The sequence below is a fragment of the Erythrolamprus reginae genome, chromosome 2, assembly GCF_031021105.1.
Source record: "Erythrolamprus reginae isolate rEryReg1 chromosome 2, rEryReg1.hap1, whole genome shotgun sequence".
Lineage (NCBI taxonomy): Eukaryota > Metazoa > Chordata > Lepidosauria > Squamata > Dipsadidae > Erythrolamprus > Erythrolamprus reginae.
Window position 1 is genome coordinate 5,938,169 of NC_091951.1, and position 22,074 is coordinate 5,960,242.

General features: G+C 36.4%; 1 protein-coding gene across 1 annotated transcript; it reads left to right on the plus strand.

Moving 5' to 3' along the window:
• Window positions 1-1,927: 1,927 nt before the first annotated feature.
• LOC139163187 (vomeronasal type-2 receptor 26-like) lies at window positions 1,928-21,421 on the plus strand. The gene is made up of 6 exons (XM_070744147.1): window positions 1,928-2,082; window positions 2,841-3,132; window positions 3,618-4,412; window positions 16,122-16,334; window positions 17,559-17,685; window positions 20,517-21,421. Exons 1-6 carry the CDS (start codon window positions 1,928-1,930, stop codon window positions 21,419-21,421), a joined length of 2,487 nt encoding a protein of 828 aa, XP_070600248.1.
• Window positions 21,422-22,074: the final 653 nt, after the last annotated feature.

Below are 22,074 nucleotides of genomic sequence, written 5' to 3' on the forward strand. Positions count from 1 at the left end.
TGTATATATGTTATTTTATCTGCGCGTAGTGCCACCAGTCTATTACAATACCTGACTCCAACAGGTCCTGGTTCGCTTTTAAACTCCACTGATTATCTACTAAGTCCTTGTATTTCCAGATCTTACCCTCTTGTATTAAATTTGGGTGGCTTATGGCCTCTATAGGAGATATCCAATCTGGCAAAACTAAAAAACAATTTTTATAATAATAATAATAATAATAATAATAATAATAATAATAATAATAATAATAATAATAAATTCCCCGCCTCCTTTTGCTTGCAGTCCCAGTCCCGAGGTGAAGAATCCCATCAACCCTGGGCAGCCCACCTCCTTGCTGGGGGGTGGGTGGGTGGGAAACAAAGCCCAAGCGGAGGGAATCCAAGGTGGGGGAGCCACTGCGCGCACTGTGATAGGCATTTTAGGCTTGGAGGTGGCACGGCTCTTAGTCCTGCAGAGGACTGGGCAAAAGTGGCAGTGAGGGGCTTTGCTGCATTAAGGCGACGGTGTCTGATTTGCAGCGAGATGTGCTCAGATGACTTTGGTGGTGCAGCAGCTCATGAAGGTGTTTGTGACTCGGAGGATCCCTTCGGCAGGGCAGGCATGTCCCAACTTTTCTTGACACGCTCGTGTGCACATGGAAACAAAAAAATGGGGAGTGGGGGGGGGGGCATCGTAAACACATCTTGCATCCCATTTGGAGTTCATCTAGTGCGGAGCAAGGGCCACTTAAAGGGTCTGCAGCTACAAGCAGTTGTGGGGAGGAGGGCGCGGGTTGCTGCAGTCCCAGGTTCCTGCTTCGTTGCTTCCTTCTTCCCTGGTTGGAAGGAGAAAGGAAGCTATAGTAATCGTGGGTTCAATCCTGCTCCATGTTAGGGCTACGTGCTTTAAGGCGATGGGGCGACCCAGGGAGAGCTGTAAGCAAAAGGATGCGGGGAATCCCAGCGGGGGCGGCAAGCAAATGGGAAATGGGATTCCCTGCCAAAGCCAAAGTGGAGGGCATCCAAGTCAGAGGAGCTTCTGTGCGTACCGAAGCGGTTATTTTGGGCTCGGAGGTGTCTATTTTTAGCCCCGCCCCATTAATGGTTGGGATTCCGATGACATCAATCGGGTCGGGGCTTTAATGTCATGGAAACTCCTTCTTGGACGGGGCTGAAAGGGCAGAGTTGGTGAGGAAATAAAGCTGTGGGCAGATGGGGAGAGCAGCCAGGCTGAGGTCGCCTGGAGGGGGCGGCGGCGGCGGCAGGGGAGTTGTGGCTATCTTGTGCACCAAAGGGATGACCGGCCAGCTGGCTGGCTCAGCTCACAAGGCCTGCTGGGCTGACGGCCCTGGAGGCCGCTTCAGGGTGGGCTTGGGTTTCGTAAGATGAAAATGGCTCTTAAGGCGAGGCAAACAAATCTTAAACCTTTAAATCTTTTTCGGGTTCCTATCATGAAAAGTTTGTATGAAGAGACGTTCGTAAGACAAGGTATCACTGTACTCCTCTGCACCTGGAGGCCTGGAAGGAGTTCAGGATCCCAAGAGGAGATGTTGCTTTTTACAGTAATTATTAAAATCCTGGGCTGTGAGATCTCTCCTGATATTTCTTCAGTGATAATCTTTGACGTAAACACCAGACTCAAACAACTTGAAAGGGATCTTGCAACAGCAAAGGATAAATGTCTCAGGTCACACTCAGTTTGGCTCAAATTTTGGGACATTCAGTGACTGTCCCTCTTGAATTTACCTTTCCTTTCTTTCCTTTCCAGGTTAAATTCTATTTATCACTCTCTCAGTTAGGAAAATTACTCTCATTTTCTTCTTGTGACAGGGCTTTGAATTCGTCAAACTATCTTTTTCTTTCTTAGAAACAGGAGAAGGCTTATGGACCTCCTCCTTCTGCTTCTGCTTCTGCTGATGTCCCACCCAGTCTCTGGGAAGCTGAGAATGAAGTGCCTGCTGAGTTTTGAGGAACATGAGGGAAGAAAACTACAGAGCTATTACAGGCCAGGAGACCACCTCATTAGTATAGTCTCCATTGCCACAATAATAACTGATATAATGTTGTCTTTCCACACAGCTCCTTATACTCAATCTCACTCGTAAGTTATTCAGTGAGATGGAGTTGCATTCTCTCTTTCACTGAACAATTTGCAGTGATAACACTCTTATTTCTTTTATTTCACTTATATTGCAAGGACCTGTTTAACTTCTTTAATTATTTAGATTTTGTATACTATCAATACATAGTTGACAAATAAATAAATAAATAAATAAATAAATAAATAAACAAACAAACTTATTTCATAGAAACATAGAAACATAGAAGTCTGACGGCAGAAAAAGACCTTATGGTCCATCTAGTCTGCCCTTATACTATTTTCTTTATTTTATCTTAGGATGGATATATGTTTATCCCAGGCATGTTTAAATTCAGTTACTGTGGATTTATTTACCACATCTGCTGGAAGTTTGTTCCAAGGATCTACTACTCTTTCAGTAAAATAATATTTTCTCATGTTGCTTTTGATCTTTCCCCCAACTAACTTCAGATTGTGTCCCCTTGTTCTTGTGTTCACTTTCCTATTAAAAACACTTCAAGAGATGCAAGAGAATGTCTTGCTTTTATTTATTGTTTATTTATTTATTTATTTATTTATTGGATTGATATGCTTATATTTTAGAATTATTTTTTTGGATCATTTATAAGTCCTCCTTGCAGATGATTCTAATTTAATAATTGAATGATTTTGAATTTCATCATTGCATGAATTAAAAATGAGCACTATTACAAATAATGAGATATTTGTGAGTATTAAATCTTCATTCCACATTCCCAACCTTAATATTTTTTTTACAGTTTTATAGTTATTGATCCACAAAGAATCATATGCTTTATTTTTGCCATTCAACAACTTGACAAGAATTTCCATCTTTTGTACAATCTCACAATTGGCTACAACATCCATGACAACTATTCAAACACCCGTGGGACTTCAGATGCCTTGCTAGACATGCTCTCAACTGGAGAAGCTAATGTTCCCAACTACAGCTGTGGCAAGAAGGACCACCTGATGGCAGTTCTTGATGGGTGTCTTGATGACATCTCCATTCAAATGTCAACATTAGTAGGAACCTACAAAATCCCACAGGTTTGTTTGCGTGCTTCTCTATCTGGTGAGCAAGGTGGTTCTGGATGTGTAATAGACTCAATCATATATTTTCTTTGGAATTCACGAGCTGCTTTTCACCATGGCCTTGTCATGTCTAGGGATTGGGATTTATATTGGAACGGAGACAGAAACATTGACTCAAGTAGAGCAACTGGACACAATGTTAAATATGGATTATTTAAGAAAATCTCTAAAATGAACTGATTTGCATTGCAGTGCTCTAGAGATAGAAGATATAACACATCTATTGTTTGATTGTTAATTTTATTAGAAAAGAGAAAGGACAGTCTCTTAGATCCCAGATTAGACAACTGATTATAATATTTTTCATTTTGTATTCTTTATCTTGACATGGCTTAAGGGTTAAGAACCATAAAGTATTCTAATATATTTATGAGAATCACACTTATATTTTGACTTCATCTGATGTAAATATAATAAACTATTCTTCATTGCTACTTCAGATCAGTTATGGAATTGTTTCAACGGCTCTGAGTGATAAAAGTCAATTTCCCTTTTTCCATCAGATGCTCCCCTCAAATGGGTTCCAATACTCAGGGATTGTCCATGTGCTCCTCCATTTCAGATGGAATTTTATTGGTGTCTTTTCAACAGACACAGAGGAGGGAGAGAATTTCATGAGAACATTCACTCCTATGCTTGTCAGAAATGGAATTTGTGTTGTTATCTCACACCAATTCTCATTGGCTAGAGCTATAGATCATCTCCGAAATGCCATTTCTACGTGGAGAAAAGTCAATATCTTTGTACACTTCTTAGAATTTTTTTCCCTTGGGGATAGACTTCAGCACATCCATTTAGTAATTGAAGGTTTGTCAGGACCCACTGAAGGGAAAGTCTGGATCACCACAACAGTTCAGAAACTGAAAATGAGAAGGCATGCACTTCACCAATATATCCACAGTATTTGGACCTTTTCTTTTCAGGAAAGAAAATGGTCAAACGATGATGCCTTTCAACCCAATCTTTTTAGGGATTCCAAATTTGAAGACCAATCTTTTCACTGCTCTCTTTCAAAGCACATCCTTTCTGTCAAGGGCCGGAGACGATGCACCCAGATAGCACCACTGGACATTGAAGAAAAAAAGAACAGAATTCAGATAAAAAATGACCACTGTTTTTATACTGTTGTTAAGACTCTGGCCCATGCCTTGAATGTTGCATATTCCTCAATACCTAGGAGGAGGAAAAAGGAGTGGAAAAAGAGATTGGAGGCTCCAAGGCTAGAGCCATGGCAGGTAGATCCATCAAATCTAGTTCCTTTTTAAAAAAATATTGGTGTATAAACTTTAAAAAATACAAAAAGAAAATGCAAATAAAGTAGACATACAAAAACAAACCAAAAAACACAAACAAACCATGTATACATACATTTATTCTTTTGTTATTTTGCGATATGGGACCATCTTCTGCCTCACATGTCCTAGTGACCTATTAGATTGCACAGAGTTGGCCTTCTCTGGGTCCTGTCGGCGAAGCAATGTCGGCTTGCGGGACCACAGGGAATGGCCTTCTCTGTTGCGGCTCCGATCCTCTGGAACCAACTCCCACAAGAGATTTGTACCGTCCCCACCCTCCTGGCTTTCTGAAAGGCTTTGAAAACATACCTACGCTGGCAGGTCTGGGACTGTTGAATGATAGTACAGTAGTCTCTCACTATACCGTGCTTCCCCTACTGCGGCTTCACTTCATCGCGGGTTTCTGAGGAAATCGATCGGCAGATTTAAACAGCCCAGCGAACTCGATCGGCAGGGTTTAAAAAAAAAAAAAATCTAAAATTGTAAATATTGTATTTAAATACTGTATCTAAAATAAATACTGTGTGGGAAGGGTTTTTAAACACTTAAAACAATGAAAACTTACCAAACAATTACAATATAAATACTTAAATAAGTACTATCAGTCGATAAATTCCCCATCGTGGATTTCACCTATCGTGGCCAGGTCTGGAACGTAACACCAGCGATAGGTGAGGGACTACTGTATTCTGCTCCGATCAGTATTATGAATGAGTGATGGTTGCATGTCTGTTTTATATTGGGTTTTAACTTTTGTATCTGTTTTTATTGTATCTATTCTGGGGTATTTTTTAAATTTTTGTATTCATTTTAATGCCACTCTGAGTTTGTCAGGAGAAGGGCGGCTTATAAATTTGAATAAATGAATAAAATAAATAAACAAACCATATTGACTTTTATTTTACGCTTATCTACTATTCTATCTATTTTACCATCATTACAGTTTCTATATCTCTAAGGAACTTACTAATAACACCTGTACACAGTATCTATCTATCTATCTATCTATCTATCTATCTATCTATCTATCTATCTATCTATCTATCTATCTATCTATCTATCTATCTATCTATCTATCTATCCATCTATTTATCTATCTATCTGTCTAAATATTTGATATAATACAGTAATTTGTTCATTTGTCCTTGCAATCCTAGTATTAGTATTAATATTATAATGTTTAGCAAATTCTTATTTTCTTCTGTCAAGCTACTCATACAACAAATTAGCCAGATTTTAATTTGTAAATATTTTCCTTTTAAGCTGTAGATTTTGTTAGTCTGTAGTTTTTATTCCAAATTTAATCCCATTGTTCTAATTCTATGTTTGCATGCCACCCAATCTGCAGATAATATCCCTCAGGCAATAATATTTTTTTGTTTTCTAATTTTATTCAGTCTTTAATTTATTGCATTGAGCAAGCTTGATAATAAAGTTCCAAATTAGGTAGTCTGAATCCTCCTTGCTTCATATTGTCTTACAGGTATCTCTATCAAATTCTGGATTTTTTCCCAGCCCAAATAAATTTCATTACAATATTGTTTAAACAATCAAAGTATTTTTTTGTCTAGTTTTATTGGTTCAGTTTGAAATAAATATAGAAATTTGGGTAGGATTGACATTTTAATTGTTGATATCCATCCTATTAAATAAATTTGCATCTTATTCCAATTATTTAAATTTCTTTTTGTTTAAGTAGTTCTTCAGTTGTCTTATTTAATTGTACATTTAACCATCAAATTTATTCTTAAGTATTTGATTTTTTTAACACTTGAATTCCCAATTTATTTTCCAATTCTTATTTTTGTTCATATGATAAGTTTTTAGTTATGATTTTAGTTTCCCTTTTTTCTCTTAATTTTTAGGCTCACCACCTTTTCAAATTTGTTAATTTTATCTATTAATTTTGTTGTTGTTTTTTTTTAAAAAAATATTTTTTATTATTTTCAAAAGAAAACGAACAAAGACATACAACATTGAACATTTAAGGAGCTACCATTGCTCCGCTTATCATAGAAGTCTAACTAATACAGAATATAAAAAACTCTAACTATTATCAGATTTAAGCAGAAAAGCCACACTTGAAGATTACATTATCATAAAATTTAATTATACATTTTTAAAATTAAGATTATTAAGTTTCTTTATGTTTTTTTAAATAATAATATACTTATATGTATATATAAATATCAAAGAGCAATAAACAAATTATTAGTAATACAAAAAGAAGATAATATAAACACTTCTAAGTTAGTTATAATATAAACTATATAATTCTATCTTATGTTTTTTAGATAGTCATTTATTCTTATATATTTAATTTTTAATACTGTTTTTAACATTCCACCAATCATATACTTTATCCCAAATTTTATAAAATTCTGTTTCGGTTTGATTGTTCAAATGTTTAGTCATCATGTCTAATTCTGCACACTCTATAATTTTTTTGAACACCTCAGTGTCTTTCGGTATCGTCTTTCGTGCCGCCATCAATATATGTATTATTAAATAGTAAATTTCTTTTTTATACTTTATATTTGAAATACCCAATAGAAAAAATTCAGGAGATTTTTTAATCTTCTCCTTTGTTATTTCATTTATCCAATTCTCTACTTTATTCCAAAATATTTTTGTCTCCGGACAGGTCCACCATGCATGGTAATATGTGCCAACTTCTTTTTTGCATTTCCAACAAATGGGCGATACCGAAGGAAACATTTTAGAAATTCTGTATGGTGGAAGATGCCATCTATAAAACATCTTAATTTGATTTTCTTTGAAAGAGATTGATTTTGTTATTTTCCAATTATACATCCATATCTTTTCCCAAGTATCTAAATCAATCTCTTTGCCAAAATTTTTGCACCAACTGATCATATTATCTTTCAATATCCAACCTATCGTTCTATGATTTAGTAAATATTTATAAACATTTCCGATTGTCTTTGTTTGATTTTGGAATAATAATTTGCCCAGTACATTATTTTCTTTTTAAAAAATATAAGTCTTTACGTCTATTTGATATCTAGAACTAATCTGCATATAATGCCACCAATCTAAATCTATACCTAACTCATATAACTCTTGTTTTGTTCTTAATTTTAATTGATTATTTAACAAGTCACTATATTTCCAAATCTTACCTTTTCCTTTAAGATTTGGGTGTACTATAGCTTCAAGGGGTGAAACCCATTCTGGCATTACTAAAAAGTGATTTTTCTTTATTTCATTCCACACTTCTATCAATGCCTTTCTAATAACATTATTTTTAAAATATGAGTGGGTTCTTAACTTATCATACCATACAAATGCATGCCACCCGACCATCAAGTCGTGGCCTTCTAGATTAAGCAATCTTTGATTTTCTAGTGTAAGCCATTCTTTTATCCATGTCAGGGCCGTGGCATGATAATATAGTTTCCAATTTGGGAGACCCAGGCCTCCTCTTTCCTTACGATCTTCTAATGAATTTTGTTTTATTCTTGATTTTTTACCTTGCCAAATAAATTTTCTTATTATCTTATTCAATTCGGCAAAGAATTTCGTTCCTGGATTTATTGGAATCACTTGGAAAAGAAACAATATTTTTGGAAGGGTATTCATTTTAACTGTGGAGATTCTTCCTACAAGTGATAATTGTAGATTACTCCATATTTCTAAGTCTTTTTTAATCTGACTTAATAATTTTAAATAATTGTCTTTTTTTAAAGATACGGCTTTGGAGGTCATCCATATCCCTAAATATTTCACTTTTTTCGTGATCTTTATGTTTGATAGGTCTCCTAAATATTTTCTCTGTATTTCAGTCATATTTTTTGTTAGTATCTGTGTCTTTTCCTTATTTATTTTCAATCCTGCAACGTTCCCATATTCTTCAATCACATTTATTAAGTTTAAAATAGATTCTATTGGGTCTTCCAAAATAAACACTACATCATCAGCAAATGCTTGTGTTTTATAGATTTCTTTTCTAATTTCCAATCCTTTTATTTTCTTATCTGCTCTTATTTTTATCAACAATGCTTCTAAAGTTAAAATAAATAACAATGGTGATATTGGACAACCTTGTCTTACTCCTCTTTGTATAACTACTTTTTCTGTTTGTTCACTATTTATTATAATTTTAGCAGTTTGTTCAGAATATATAGCGTCTATTATATTAAAAAACTTTGTTCCTACTTCCATCTTATTTAATTGTATTTTCATAAAATTCCAATCCACGTTGTCAAATGCTTTTTGGGCATCTAGGAATACAAGTGTCATTTGCTTTTCAGGGTGCTGCTCATAGTATTCCAAAGTATTAACTATTATTCTTAAATTATTTTTAATTTGTCTTCCTGGTAAAAATCCATTTTGATCACTATGTATCATATTATTTATAATACTTTTAAATCTATTGGCAAATATTGATATAAAGATTTTGTAGTCTACATTCAACAATGAGATAGGTCTGTAATTTTCAATTTTTTCTTTCTTGGTATCAGCCTTATGTATTAAGGTTATTAAAGTTTCTGACCAGGTTTTTGGTAATTTACCTGTTGTCAATATTTGATTATATATCTCAAGCATGTTGGAAAAGAATATTTCTAGTTCTAGTTTATAAAATTCAGCTGGTATTGCGTCTGGACCAGTCGCTTTATTATTTTTTTGATTCTTTATAGATTGTTTTAATTCTACATCTGTAACAGGTCTATTTAATCTTTGCTGTTGAGCTTCCGTTAAAACTGGAAGTTCTATTTTTTCCAGATATTTAAAAATTAGATCCTCACTTATCTCTTCTTTCTTATATAATTGTTTATAGAATTCCGATGCTATTTCCTTTTTATCTTCTATTCTATGTTTTATTGTACCTTTTGAATCTGTCAGATTTTTTATAATTTTATTTTCTCTCTCTTTTCTTAGTTTGTATGCCAGCCATCTTCCAGGTTTATTCGCATGTTCAAAATAATCTTGTTTTGCTCTCTTTATCTTTTCTGCGATTAATTCTTGTTCTATTAATCTCAATTTATGTCTTATTAATTCTCTCTGATTTTTTAATTTGTCGTCCTTGTCCTCTTTTTGCATTAAAGTTTCTAATTTTCTTAATTCTTCTAGTAATGTTCCTTGGTATTCTTTCTTTTCTTTATTTTTTTTTGCTATGAATGATATTGTTAATCCACGTATATATGCTTTGGTTGTATCCCATAAATTTTGAGGGGTGGTATCTGTATTTTTATTTATTTTTAAAAAAATCTCTAATTCCTTCTCTATCCATTTCTTATATTCAGGGTCTTTTATTATAGTTCTATTCATTGACCAATTCTTTATTATCCTTTTACCTTTCCAATATATGGATAGAGGGTTATGGTCCGCCCAAGTGTTTGTCTCTATTTCTATTTCTCTTATTTGTTCCATTATGTGAATAGGGGCCCAAGCCATATCAATTCTAGACCATGTCTTATGTGGGTTGGAATAAAAAGTATACTGTTTATCTTTTAAATGCTGTTCTCGCCATACGTCTTTTAATGCTAATTCTGAACTCATTTTCCAGAATGACGCCGGTAATATTACCTTTTTTTTTCCTTTTCTTTTCCCATTATAATCCATTTGGTCATCTGAGATTGCATTAAAGTCTCCTATTATTATCATATTTTCAATTGATAACTCATTAATTTTTTCATGTAAGTCTTTATAGAATTGTTTTTGATTATCATTTGGTGCATAAATTGAGACAATTGTTAAAGGTTTAGTGTCTAAATCTAATTGTACTATCAAAATCCTTCCATCCCCATCATTGTATATTTCTTTGGATTCAATTAGATCATCAATATACATTGCTACACCTCTTTTCTTTTGATTGGCCAGACTTGTATATAATTTTCCCAATTTTGAGTTTTTAAGGAGACTTCTTTTTGATTTTTTGATATGGACTTCTTGTAGGATGTTTATCTGGGCTTTTTGTTTCGTTAGTTTAGTTAAAACTTGGTTTCTCTTCCTTGGGTTATTCAATCCATTTACATTGACTGAAAATATTTTCAGATCATGTGTCATCTTTATTTATAGTACCTTTTGGGTTCTTTTGGTTCTCGGAGTCAGGTGTCCAAAATTAAGTCCTGTGAAATCTGTAGTTGTTTCTGCCTCACCACCAACGCTTCTTCCCCTCCACCACCTGTAGCCCCCATCATTTCGTCGCCAGGCTTTGATTGAATCTGGATTTGTGCGGTACTGTCCAGTCCACTGCGTGCAAGGAAAGATCGTGCTTGTTCTACGCTTTCTATTTTCACTCTTGTTGATTGCCATGTTAGGGTCAAACCTTCTGGTATCAGCCATCTGAAAGGAATGCTCTTTCTGATTAAAATACTTGTAAGAAAATAATATTGTCTTCTAGCCTCTCGGACTCTCCTCGGAACTTGTTTCAGAATCGCAATTTCTTTTCCATTACGTTGGAAAGACTCGTTTTTTGTGTATCTCAGTATCACATCTTTGACAATTCTTCTTGTGAACTAAATGTGGACTTCTCTGGGTAAATTGTGACGCCTAACATATCCAGTCTGAACTCGGTAGACTTCGTCGATCTCTTTTGCCAGTTCTGTTGGGTCTAACTGCAAAATAGCTCCCATAACTTCTGCCATTTTTGCAGGCAAGTCTTCGTCTTTTTCTTCTTCGATGTTTTGAAACCTCAAGCCATGTTGTGCGGAGTAGAGTTCTAGATTGGTTATTGCTATATCAAAGTCTCTGCGGGCTGCGTAGTTACGGTCTTCGTATTCTTCTACTCTCTGTCCCACATCTTGGATTTTTCCTTCTGTCACTTGTATTCTCTTTTCGCTGTCTTGTAGTTTTTGTTGAATAACTTTTATATTTCCGTCCATTTCGACAACATTCCCTTTTACTTCAGTTAATTCAGTTCGGAGTTCTGCAATTTCTTTTTTAATTTCGTCTTTCATCTCCTTCATCTCTTGCCTCAATTCTTGTAGGTAGGTTTTCATTTCTTCTTTGTTTGTGTCACTTTGAGTTTTTGCCTGGGTTTGTAATGCCTTGATGTCTGCTAATGCTTCTTGGATAGTCTGAAGATCAGGGTCCATCGTAGGCTTGTCTTTTTCTTTCTCTTTGGCCAACATTGTGGGTATGGTCCTTTGTTGTAACGGTGATGAAGTTGGGGAGGTCCTGGGTGTAGAAGTTGTGGCAGGAGTAGTTGGTTGTTTTCGCGTTGTTATTGTAGTCACTGAAGTCACACTCTGTGCCCTGTGGGAACCTTTCATAATCCAAAATTTACTGTTATTTATTCTATGTTAAAAATATTTTAATCTAAATCTTATGTATTCTTAATAGAAAAATGGAGCAGAAAAAGGAAAAGAGAAAGATTGAGTATATTAATTCAGTTCAATTGATGCTATAATTAATTATTGAGTTTAATTAAAAGGAGAATAGAAAAGAAAAAGAAAGTAAAGGGGTAAAGGTAGAAAAAAAATATTTCAGTGAGTTCCCAAATTCCTTAAAAGGGGATCAGGTGGGGGAAAGGAAGAAACCAATATTCTAGCACATAGCTATTTAGTAATGAAAAAAAGAAAAAATATAAAAGAGGAAAAAGGAAGAGAGAGAAAGAAGAAAAGAAAAAAGTAAAAAAGTAAAAAGAAAGGAAGGTACAAAGGATTTCTTCAAAGACAGGCAAATAGAAAGAAAAAAACAACTAAGGAGAATTTCTTTTAAAAGGACAGAAAAAACAGAGAGGGGAAGAAAATATTTTATATATTTAAAAAATATAGAAAAATATATTTAAAATTATTTCTAATATTCAAAAAATATACTTATATGTGTAAAAATGAAAAAATAAAAATTAATCCAAGGGTAGTTGTAATAAACAGACTTTTTGTTGGAAAAGAGAAATATATCAAAAGTTCTAAAGAAAAAGGGGTCCAAAAATTTCTAATGAGTCCAAATAAAGTGAGCCTAACTTATGCTCTAATAAAATTGTCCAGAAAAAAAAGAAGAAAAAAGAAAAATGAATCCAAAACCAATGTCCAGAGTAATTTCCAAATTCAAATAGTCCAAGTTTCTATATTATATATTTAAAAAAAAAAAAAAAAAAGAACAACGAGGAGTAGAAAAATAAAAATACGAAAAATATCCTTACACCTCTAAAATCACACAAAAAATAGTCCCAGCAAGTCCAAGGAAAGGATTAATAAAGGAATAAAAATAACGTCAAAAATTTTAAAAATAGAAAAATAAGATGAATAGTCCAAAATTCATTTCAAGTATTTATAACTTCAGTAAAATTCCATTGAAATAGCGTAAATTGGATTAGTTCAGTTCATTGGTTCTACAGTGTTCAATTGATTAATATATTTTACTTCATTCACTCCATAATTTCCAAGTCAAACTTTAATTTTGTAAAAAGAAAAGAAAAAATTTATATATCAAAATTGTAACAAGAAAAAATAAAAGAAGAAAAGGGAAAGTAGACACACCACACTATAATCTTAAAATAGCAAAAAAAGATGAAAGTTATACTCAATTGTAACAAAGGCAAGTAGTTCCGGCTGATCTTCTCCTCCGCGGATGGATATCACTTACAGTTTTTTTTCTTTTGTTGTATTCGCCTTAGAGTTTAAAATCTTCTTTTTCCCAAACTTGTAAAGATACCAAAGGAATTCCGTGTGGTGCTGTGAGTCTCCTTTATCTGCTGATCTGTTATTTGTAGACTTCTTCTTCTATTTTTTGACCTTCCGCTTTCGGCGATCGCTATGGCTGTGTCCGGGCAGCCGCCCGGGCACAGCTCTCCATGTCTGCAGCTGCGGGGTTATCCCTAACCCTCAGGACCGCGGCGATCCATCCCAGGGTGTCCAGGAGACCCCCTGTCCTGGGCCGACCCATCCGGAGTTGGCACAACGCGAAACCGCGTCCTACAAGCTGGAAAGGAGGACTGCAGTGCCGGAGTTCAGCCACCGCTCCTCCGGCGCGATCGGGCTCCAATTCTTATTTTTGTTCATATGATAAGTTTTTAGTTATGATTTTAGTTTCCCTTTTTTCTCTTAATTTTTAGGCTCACCACCTTTTCAAATTTGTTAATTTTATCAATTAATTTTGTTGTTGTTTCTATAGGGTCTTCTACATTAAAAACTAAATCATCATTGAAGGCCTGCAGTTTATATTCCTGGTCTCTTATCCTTAATCCTTTAATTTCTGATGATTTTCTAATTTGTTGTAGTAGTGATTCTGTTGCAAATATAAAAAGCAAGGGGGATAACGGATAACCATGTCACACTCATTTTGCAATGTTAAATTTATTGGTTATGTCTCCATTATTCTTGCTGTTTGTTTTGAATATATTGTGTGTATCATTCTAATATATTTTTCTCCAAAATTCATTTTTTCAAATTTATTAACAAAAAATTCCCAATTTAAATTGTCAAATGCGTTTTGTGCATCATGGAATACTACTGTTGCAGATTTTCCAGGGTTTGATTCATAATGTTCTAGTACAGTATGTTGAATACTATTCTTGTGCTGTTTGTTATGTATCTCTTTGGGAGGAAACCATTTTAGTCTGGATGGATAGTTCTATTTAATACTTGTTTTAATCTTTCTGCCATAATGGAAGTAAAAATCTCGTAATCAGCATTTAGCAGTGAGATTGGCCTACAATATTGTATTTTTTTTTTGCTTTTCTTCTACTTCCTTCAGAATCAAAGTGATTAATAACTCTATCCATAAGTTTGCTATTTCTTCTTTCTGTAATACTTTCTTGTATACAGATAGTAATAGTTTTGTTAAAATATTTTGTAATCCTTTGTAACATTCCCCTGATCCTGGAGTTATATTATCTTTCTGTTTATATATTGTATTTTTCAGTTCAGTCATTGTTATTTCCTCGTCTAGAATTTCTTTTTCTGTATCAGTTATCTGTTCATTATTTATTCCTTGTAAATAGTTTTGTATATCATTTCTTTTTAATTCTTTTTTGTTATATAATTTACCATGGTAATTTACCATTTTCCTTTCCCCCCTCTATCCCTGTTTTTATATTTCCTTCCTCATCCTCCAATTGGTATATGTATTTATTTTTTTCTCTCTTTCCTTAATTTATAAGATAGCCACCACCCTGGCTTGTTAGTGTGTTCAAAATGGTTCTGCCTACCTGCTTTTTTCATTTGGGCAACTTCCTCTTGCATCAACTCCTAGGTCCCTCCTTAGTGGGGTGTTCAGGGATTGGTCCTTTCCCCTGTTCTGTTTAACATCTACATGAAATTGCTGGGTGAGATCATCTGATGGCATGGGCTGAGGTTCCAGCAGTACGTTCATGGCATTCAGCTGTACATCTCTCCCCCATGTCAATTCAGTAAAGCAGTGGAAGTGATAAGGTGGTGCCTGGAAGCTGCGAATGACTAGATGGGAGTTAACAGACTGAAACTCAACCCCGACAAGACTGAGTGGCTGTGAGTTTTGCCTCCCAAGGACTGTTCCATCTGTCCATCCTTGACTCTGGGGGGGGGGGATTTTAACCCCCTCAGAATGGGTGTGCAATCTGTAAGTCCTCCTAGATCCATAGCTGAGATTAGAACAACATCTCTTGGCTGTGGCTAGGGGGACCATCATACAGGTCCACCTAATGCACCAGTTCCAGACCTATTTGGATAGGGAGTCTCTTCTCACAGTCATTCATGCCCTTGTCACTTTGTGGCTCAACTACTATAATGCTTTCTACATGGGGCTACCCTTAAAGAACATTTGGAGATTTAAAAAAAAAGATTGACTCAGCCTTCTATGGGGACCCGGATTGTTGGGGGCAATGTGTAATTGTATAAACCAGTTAGAGAGGGTTTGTTTATTTATTTATTTATTTATTTATTTATTTATTTTGTCCAATACACAATGAGGGTTTAGTGAATATATATCAATATACACATAGTAAAATACATGATGAAGGTTATAGAGGAGATGTTCATAGTAAATTGTATCTAAGAAATAATAGAAAAGAATATATAGGAATAGAATATATCAATGAAAGAATAGAAGAAGAGATATAGGAGATATCGGAGAGTAATAGGACAGGGGACGGAAGGCACTCGAGTGCACTTGTACTCGCCCCTTAGTGACCTCTTAGGAATCTGGATAGGTGAACCGTAGATAATCTAATGGTAAAGTGTTGGGGGTTTGGGGATGACACTATGGAGTCCGGTAATGAGTTCCACGCTTCGACAACTCGGTTACTGAAGTCATATTTTTTACAGTCAAGTTTGGAGCAGTTAATATTAAGTTTAAATCTGTTGTGTGCTCTTGTGTTGTTGTGGTTGAAGCTGAAGTAGTCGCCGACAGGCAGGACGTTGCAGCATATGATCTTGTGGGCAATACTTAGATCTTGTTTAAGGCATCTTAGTTCTAAACATTCTAGGCCCAGGATTGAAGGTCTAGTCTCATAGGGTATTCTATTTCGAGTGGAGGAGTGAAGGGCTCTTCTGGTGAAGTATCTTTGAACATTTTCAAGGGTGTTAATGTCTGAGATGCGATATGGAATGTGAAATGTGAAATAGTATATAAGTATTATTGCTATTTAGTCAAATAGTGAAGGGAGGACTCAACAGCTCTTGTTCACTGGCTCATCTTTAAAGTTGCTTCTTATTTTAGGAAGTGTCAAATTGCTTTCAAAATTCCTGGATGTTTCAATTCTAGTTCCATCCCTTTCTGGAGAAGAATGAGTTTTGCAATTTTTCCTGGGAGAAATTATACTTGGACCAAAGTGGAAATGTAGCAGCAGATCTGAATATCGTAAGTTGGTTGCTTTTCCCCAAGAAAGATCCCATCAAAGAGCAACTGGGGAGTCTTGAAAGACAGAGGCTTATTATCAACCAAGATGCTCTTGCACGGCTAAAGTTGCTCAACAAGGTGGTTGAAAATATTGGAAACTTTTTTCTGTCTATATAGTTAGTGTTGGTGTCCCCTGAGAGAGCAGGATTATGTATTTTTGAAGAGCCCATATTTGACCAGTTATCAGTGTCTCTGTTTTACCCCACTGGGATAGGCCTCCTTATGCTGGGAGGGTGATCCAAGGTATTCATTCAAAATGAAACCACAATGACTTGTCCAATGTGAGAGAATGCCTTTATATAGAAAAAATAAGGACAGAAAGTTGCTTTTATCCCCCACGCCAAAAGTCCTTTTTGACAATTGAAAAACGAGGGTCAATGTGTAATGAAATGCTACTTCGGCTTGAAAGCCCAAATCCATTGAATGCAATTGCTTATCTTGATTGTCAGCCGCATTAAGTCTTCAAAGAATTTTCCAATTTTAACTAATAAATAAATGTGAGTCTATCTTTCTATGTCATCTAATTGTAATTTCAATTACAATTAGATGACATACATGTCGAATACATGTCCCATGTGCTGCAAAAAATATTCCTGACTTACCCTTTTTGAGTAACATGGTCTTATGATTTCACTTCCACTTCCACTCAGCCTCACTATAATTCTAGAAACTAGGCAGTCGTATTTTGTCTTATTTCATCAGCATGGCAACTGTATGAATTGAAAATATAAATGTACATCTATAACTAAATAATATCTCATTTGAGGTTGACAGTCCTAGTTTATGAGCATTTTTTTTCTTTATATTTTAACTGGAACAAGGATTTAGATTATTTTCTTTTTTTTTAATAAAGTATCTTTATTGTTTTCCAGAAATAAAAAAGAAGAAAAGAAAAAAGAAAAAAAGTAAAAGAATAAGGAGCAAAAGTATTATTTCTCACATGTTTTGTTCTTTTTTAACAGATCTTAATCCATTTCTATTACCTTTCTGATACATTATATTTTGTATATTTACATATAATTATCATAAGTAAATTTTACTAATTAATATAGAAAGAAATACATTGAGAAGAAAAAGAGTAATAAAAGAGCCAAAAAAGAAACAAAAAGATCAAAATATCGAGGATTTAAATTATTTTCAAAGGGGAGTGGGTTTAAAAAACTTTATGTAATCCAGAAAAAAACGTTTCCTGAGCTATTGCTCAGCAGTTTCTTTCTTATGAGTAGTTTCATTTTATTTTAATCAAGTTGATAAATATAAATTTGGCAGATATTTTGGAATGGATTTTGTTTTTCTGCTTAGTCTCTGCCTCAATCCAAATGTGTTGACAATTGTCACCCTGGATTTGTAAAAAGGGCTCGGAAAGAGGAACCAATCTGCTGTTATGATTGTATTCCTTGTCCAGAGGGGACCATCTCCACACAGGAAGGTGAGTAACACACTCATTGGATTCAACCAGAACATTTTGTCAAAGTGCATGTTAAAAGACATATGTGAATTTGATTATTTTACTCTTCATTGCTATTTTTAACATGTCAAATTTGTTCTATAACGAGAGGAATAAGAACTTGAAGAATAAGTCTGGAAGAGATAGAAGAACTTAGTGGATTGGGCAAGAATGAATTTATAGGTATGATTGGGTGAATGCGAGCAACTGGTTTTAAGAAATTGGGTTTTTAGGATGTTTTTAGATTTAGTTTTTCTAAATTTATTGTATTTTTTCTTGATGTTAGCCGCCCTGGAGAGAAGGGTGGCATAGACATCTAATAAATGAATGAATGAATGAATAAATAAATGAATAAATGAATGAATGAATGAATGAATAAATAAATAAATAAATAATAAGATGAATTCTGTTTAATGAAGTATCTTTTCTGTTTAATTAATTAATTAATTAAATTATATTTCTATGCTGTCCAACTCCCTAGGGACTCAGAGTGGTCCATTGGCATCCACCAGTCTTGAAAGACCATGGTATCATGCTCTGGATTCCCCAGAGCATGAAGCCTGGGTAGATTAGTATGGAGGATGTAGGCCAGGGTGCCTCACAACAAAATAAACAAAATAAACATGGTTCAATATAAAAACATTTCAATTGATAACAACAAGGTCCCCAGCAGTCGGGTTTCTGGCCCGGTTACAGCACGGAAACCGCTTTGGTCGCGTTGATGGATGATCTCTGGCGGGCCCGGGACAGGGGTTTATCCTCTGTCCTGGTGCTCCTCGATCTCTCAGCGGCTTTCGATACCATCGACCATGGTATCCTTCTGCGCCGGTTAGAGGGGTTGGGGGTGGGAGGCACTGTTCTTCAGTGGTTCTCCTCCTACCTCTCTGGCCGGTCGCAGTCGGTGTTAGTGGGGGGTCAGAGGTCGGCTCCAAGGTCTCTCCCTTGTGGGGTGCCTCAGGGGTCGGTCCTCTCCCCCTTGCTATTTAACATCTACATGAAACCGCTGGGTGAGATCATCCAAGGACATGGGGTGAGGTATCATCAATATGCCGATGATACTCAGCTTTACATCTCCACCCCATGCCCAGTCAACGAAGCGGTGGAAGTGATGTGCTGGTGCCTGGAGGCTGTTGGGGCCTGGATGGGTGTCAACAGACTCAAACTCAACCCGGATAAGACGGAGTGGCTGTGGGTTTTGCCTCCCAAGGACAATTCCATCTGTCTGTCCATTACCCTGGGGGGGGAATTATTGACCCCCTCAGAGAGGGTCCGCAACTTGGGCGTCCTCCTCGATCCACAGCTCACATTAGAAAACCATCTCTCAGCTGTGGCGAGGGGGGCGTTTGCCCAGGTTCGCCTGGTGCACCAGTTGCGGCCCTATCTGGACCGGGACTCATTGCTCACAGTCACTCATGCCCTCATCACCTCGAGGTTCGACTACTGTAATGCTCTCTACATGGGGCTACCTTTGAAAAGTGTTCGGAAACTTCAGATCGTGCAGAATGCAGCTGCGAGAGCAGTCATGGGCTTACCTAGGTACGCCCATGTTTCACCATCACTCCGCAGTCTGCATTGGCTGCCGATCAATTTCTGGTCACAATTCAAAGTGTTGGTTATGACCTTTAAAGCCCTTCATGGCATCGGACCAGAATATCTCCGAGACCGCCTCCTGCCGCACGAATCCCAGCGACCGATTAGGTCCCACAGAGTGGGCCTTCTCCGGGTCCCGTCAACTAAACAATGCCGGTTGGCGGGTCCCAGGGGAAGAGCCTTCTCTGTGGCGGCGCCGGCTCTCTGGAACCAACTCCCCCCGGAGATTAGAACTGCCCCTACTCTTCCTGCCTTCTGAAAACTCCTTAAGACTCACCTTTGCCGTCAGGCATGGGGAAACTAAACATCTCCCCTGGGCATGTTAATTATACATGGTATGCTTGTCTGTGTGTTTGCTATTACATGGGGTTTTCTTAAATCGTTAAATATTTTAATTAATTGGATTGTTGTGACTGTTTTTACTTGTTGTGAGCCGCCCCGAGTCTCCGGAGAGGGGCGGCATACAAGTCCAACTAATAAATAAATAAATAAATAAACAACATCAGCAGCAGCAGCAACAACAACAACAGAGTTGGAAGGGACCTTTTCTCAGGGAGGGAATTAGAAGAATTAAACCAGATAGAGATAAACAAGGAAGATGTTCTTGCATGCCTTTCTAAACTAAATGTCATCAAATCGCCGGGTCCAGATGGCATCCACCCTAGAGTTCTCAAGGAACTCAAGTGTGAAATTGCTGAACTTGTAGCTAAAATATATAATATTTCTCTAAGAGCAGGCACTGTACCTGAAGATTGGAGGTAGGCAAATGTAACCCGAATCTTCAAGAAAGGATCCAGAGGTCATCCAGGAAATTATAGACCAGTTCCAGGCAGAGTGATGAAAACCATTATTAAAGCTAAAATTACTGGGCACATAGAAAAAAAGGCATGCTGAAAGAAAATCAACGTGGTTTCTGCAAAGGCAAACCATGTCTTACTAACTTGTTAGAATTCTTTGAGAGTGTAAATAAACACACAGATAAAGGAGACCCAGTTGATATTGTATATCTTGACTTTCAAAAGGCTTTTGACAAAGTCCCTCACCAAAGGCTTCTAAAAAAGCTCTTCAGCCATGGAATTAGAGGACAGGGCTTGTCCTGGATTGGTAACTGGCTAAATTGTAGGAAGCAAAAGATGGCAATAAATATCTGGTTTAAGATGGGCAACCAGATTGTTTTTATCTTTCTATGTCTATATCTATATTTCATATTACTGTTTTCTCAGATACTGAAAAATGCACCAAGTGCCCAGATAATAAACATCCAACTGATGACAGAATCCAATGTATCCCCAAAAGAATAACCTTCCTGTCCTATGAAGAACATCTGGGCATCATCCTGGTTTCCTTTGCTGTATTCTTGTTTCTAACCACAGGCTTTATTTTAGTCATATTCCTTAAATATCTAGAAACTCCCATTGTCAAAGCTAACAACCGTGACCTGTCTTACATCCTCCTGGTTTCCCTCTTGCTCTGCTTCTTGTCCTCCTTTTTCTTCATTGGCCAACCAAAGAAATCCACCTGCCTTCTCCGACAAGCTATGTTCAGCATCATTTTCTCTGTAGCTGTGTCTTGTGTGTTAGCCAAAACAATCATGGTAGTTTTGGCCTTCCTGGCCACGAAACCAGGTAACAGAGTGAGGAAATGGTTGGGAAAGAGCTTGGCCAACTCCATCATCCTTTCTGGTTCTGCTGGAAAAATGGTAATTTGTGCGATCTGGCTGGGAGTTTCTCCCCCATTTCCTGACTCTGACTTACACTCCCAGCCTGGAGAGATCATTCTGCAATGCAATGAAGGCTCTGTCACCATGTTTTATGCTGCTCTCAGCTACATGGGTTTCCTTGCTGCCATTTGCTTTGCAGTGGCTTTTCTGGCCAGGAACCTGCCTGGGGCCTTCAATGAAGCCAAACTGATTACCTTTAGCATGCTGGTCTTCTGCAGTGTCTGGCTCTCCTTTCTGCCCACCTACTTGAGCACCAAAGGGAAATACATGGTGGCTGTGCAGGTTTTCTCCATTTTGGCTTCTGGTGCTGGCCTGCTGGGCTGCATCTTCTTCCCCAAGTGCTACATTATTATCTTGAGACCAGATCTAAATACTAAAGAACATTTAATGATAAAAGTCAGTATCTGATGATTAAGTAGTTTCTCAGGCTCATAATACTTAATTATTTATTGCAGTCATTATTGCATTTGCATGCTTGTTTCGGCAATTAAGGTCATTAAAATCAAAGGAAATAAACATAGAAAAATTTAAGATTAAGTTAGGATAATCAGCAAAGTGTAAAATAAATGAGTTAATCATTTCAATTGTCATGAAGCTAGGAAAGGACAAGATAAGAAATAAGATAACATAATGCATCTGCAGAGGAGACAAGACTTTCCAGATTAGGGTGAGGGGGAGAGATATGACATCATCCATCTCAAGTTCACAGCACATCCTTTAACAAGTTCTATGAAGGCTTCATACCATTTTGTTCTAGTTAGATGAACCTGAGCATATAGATAAACCTCCAAGTAGCTTCATTGACTCTCTAAAACAGGGGCCATCAAAATGTGGTTCGGGAGCTGCATGTGGCTCTTTTCACCCTAGGCTGTGGCTCCCTCATTTCATCCCTCTGGTGCTCAGAGAATTAGCAAATGCCACTGCTATTGCTGCTTCCATGGCCTGTCCCTGCTCTTGCAGTGTCTTGTGTAGCACAATGAAATTTAATGTGCTTCACAATTGGAGAAACGGGATTGCCTCCCCCTCCTGGAGCCCTTTACATTATGGAGTTACAATGTGAC

Coding starts and splice junctions, on each gene's coding strand:
- LOC139163187 (XM_070744147.1), top strand. CDS start 1,928: ATGAAGTGCCTGCTGAGTTTTGAGGAACATGAGGGAAGAAAACTACAG. Junction 3,133..3,617: donor GAACCTACAAAATCCCACAG/GTTTGTTTGCGT, acceptor TTGCTACTTCAG/ATCAGTTATGGAATTGTTTC. Junction 4,413..16,121: donor CAAGGCTAGAGCCATGGCAG/GTAGATCCATCA, acceptor TTTCAATTCTAG/TTCCATCCCTTTCTGGAGAA.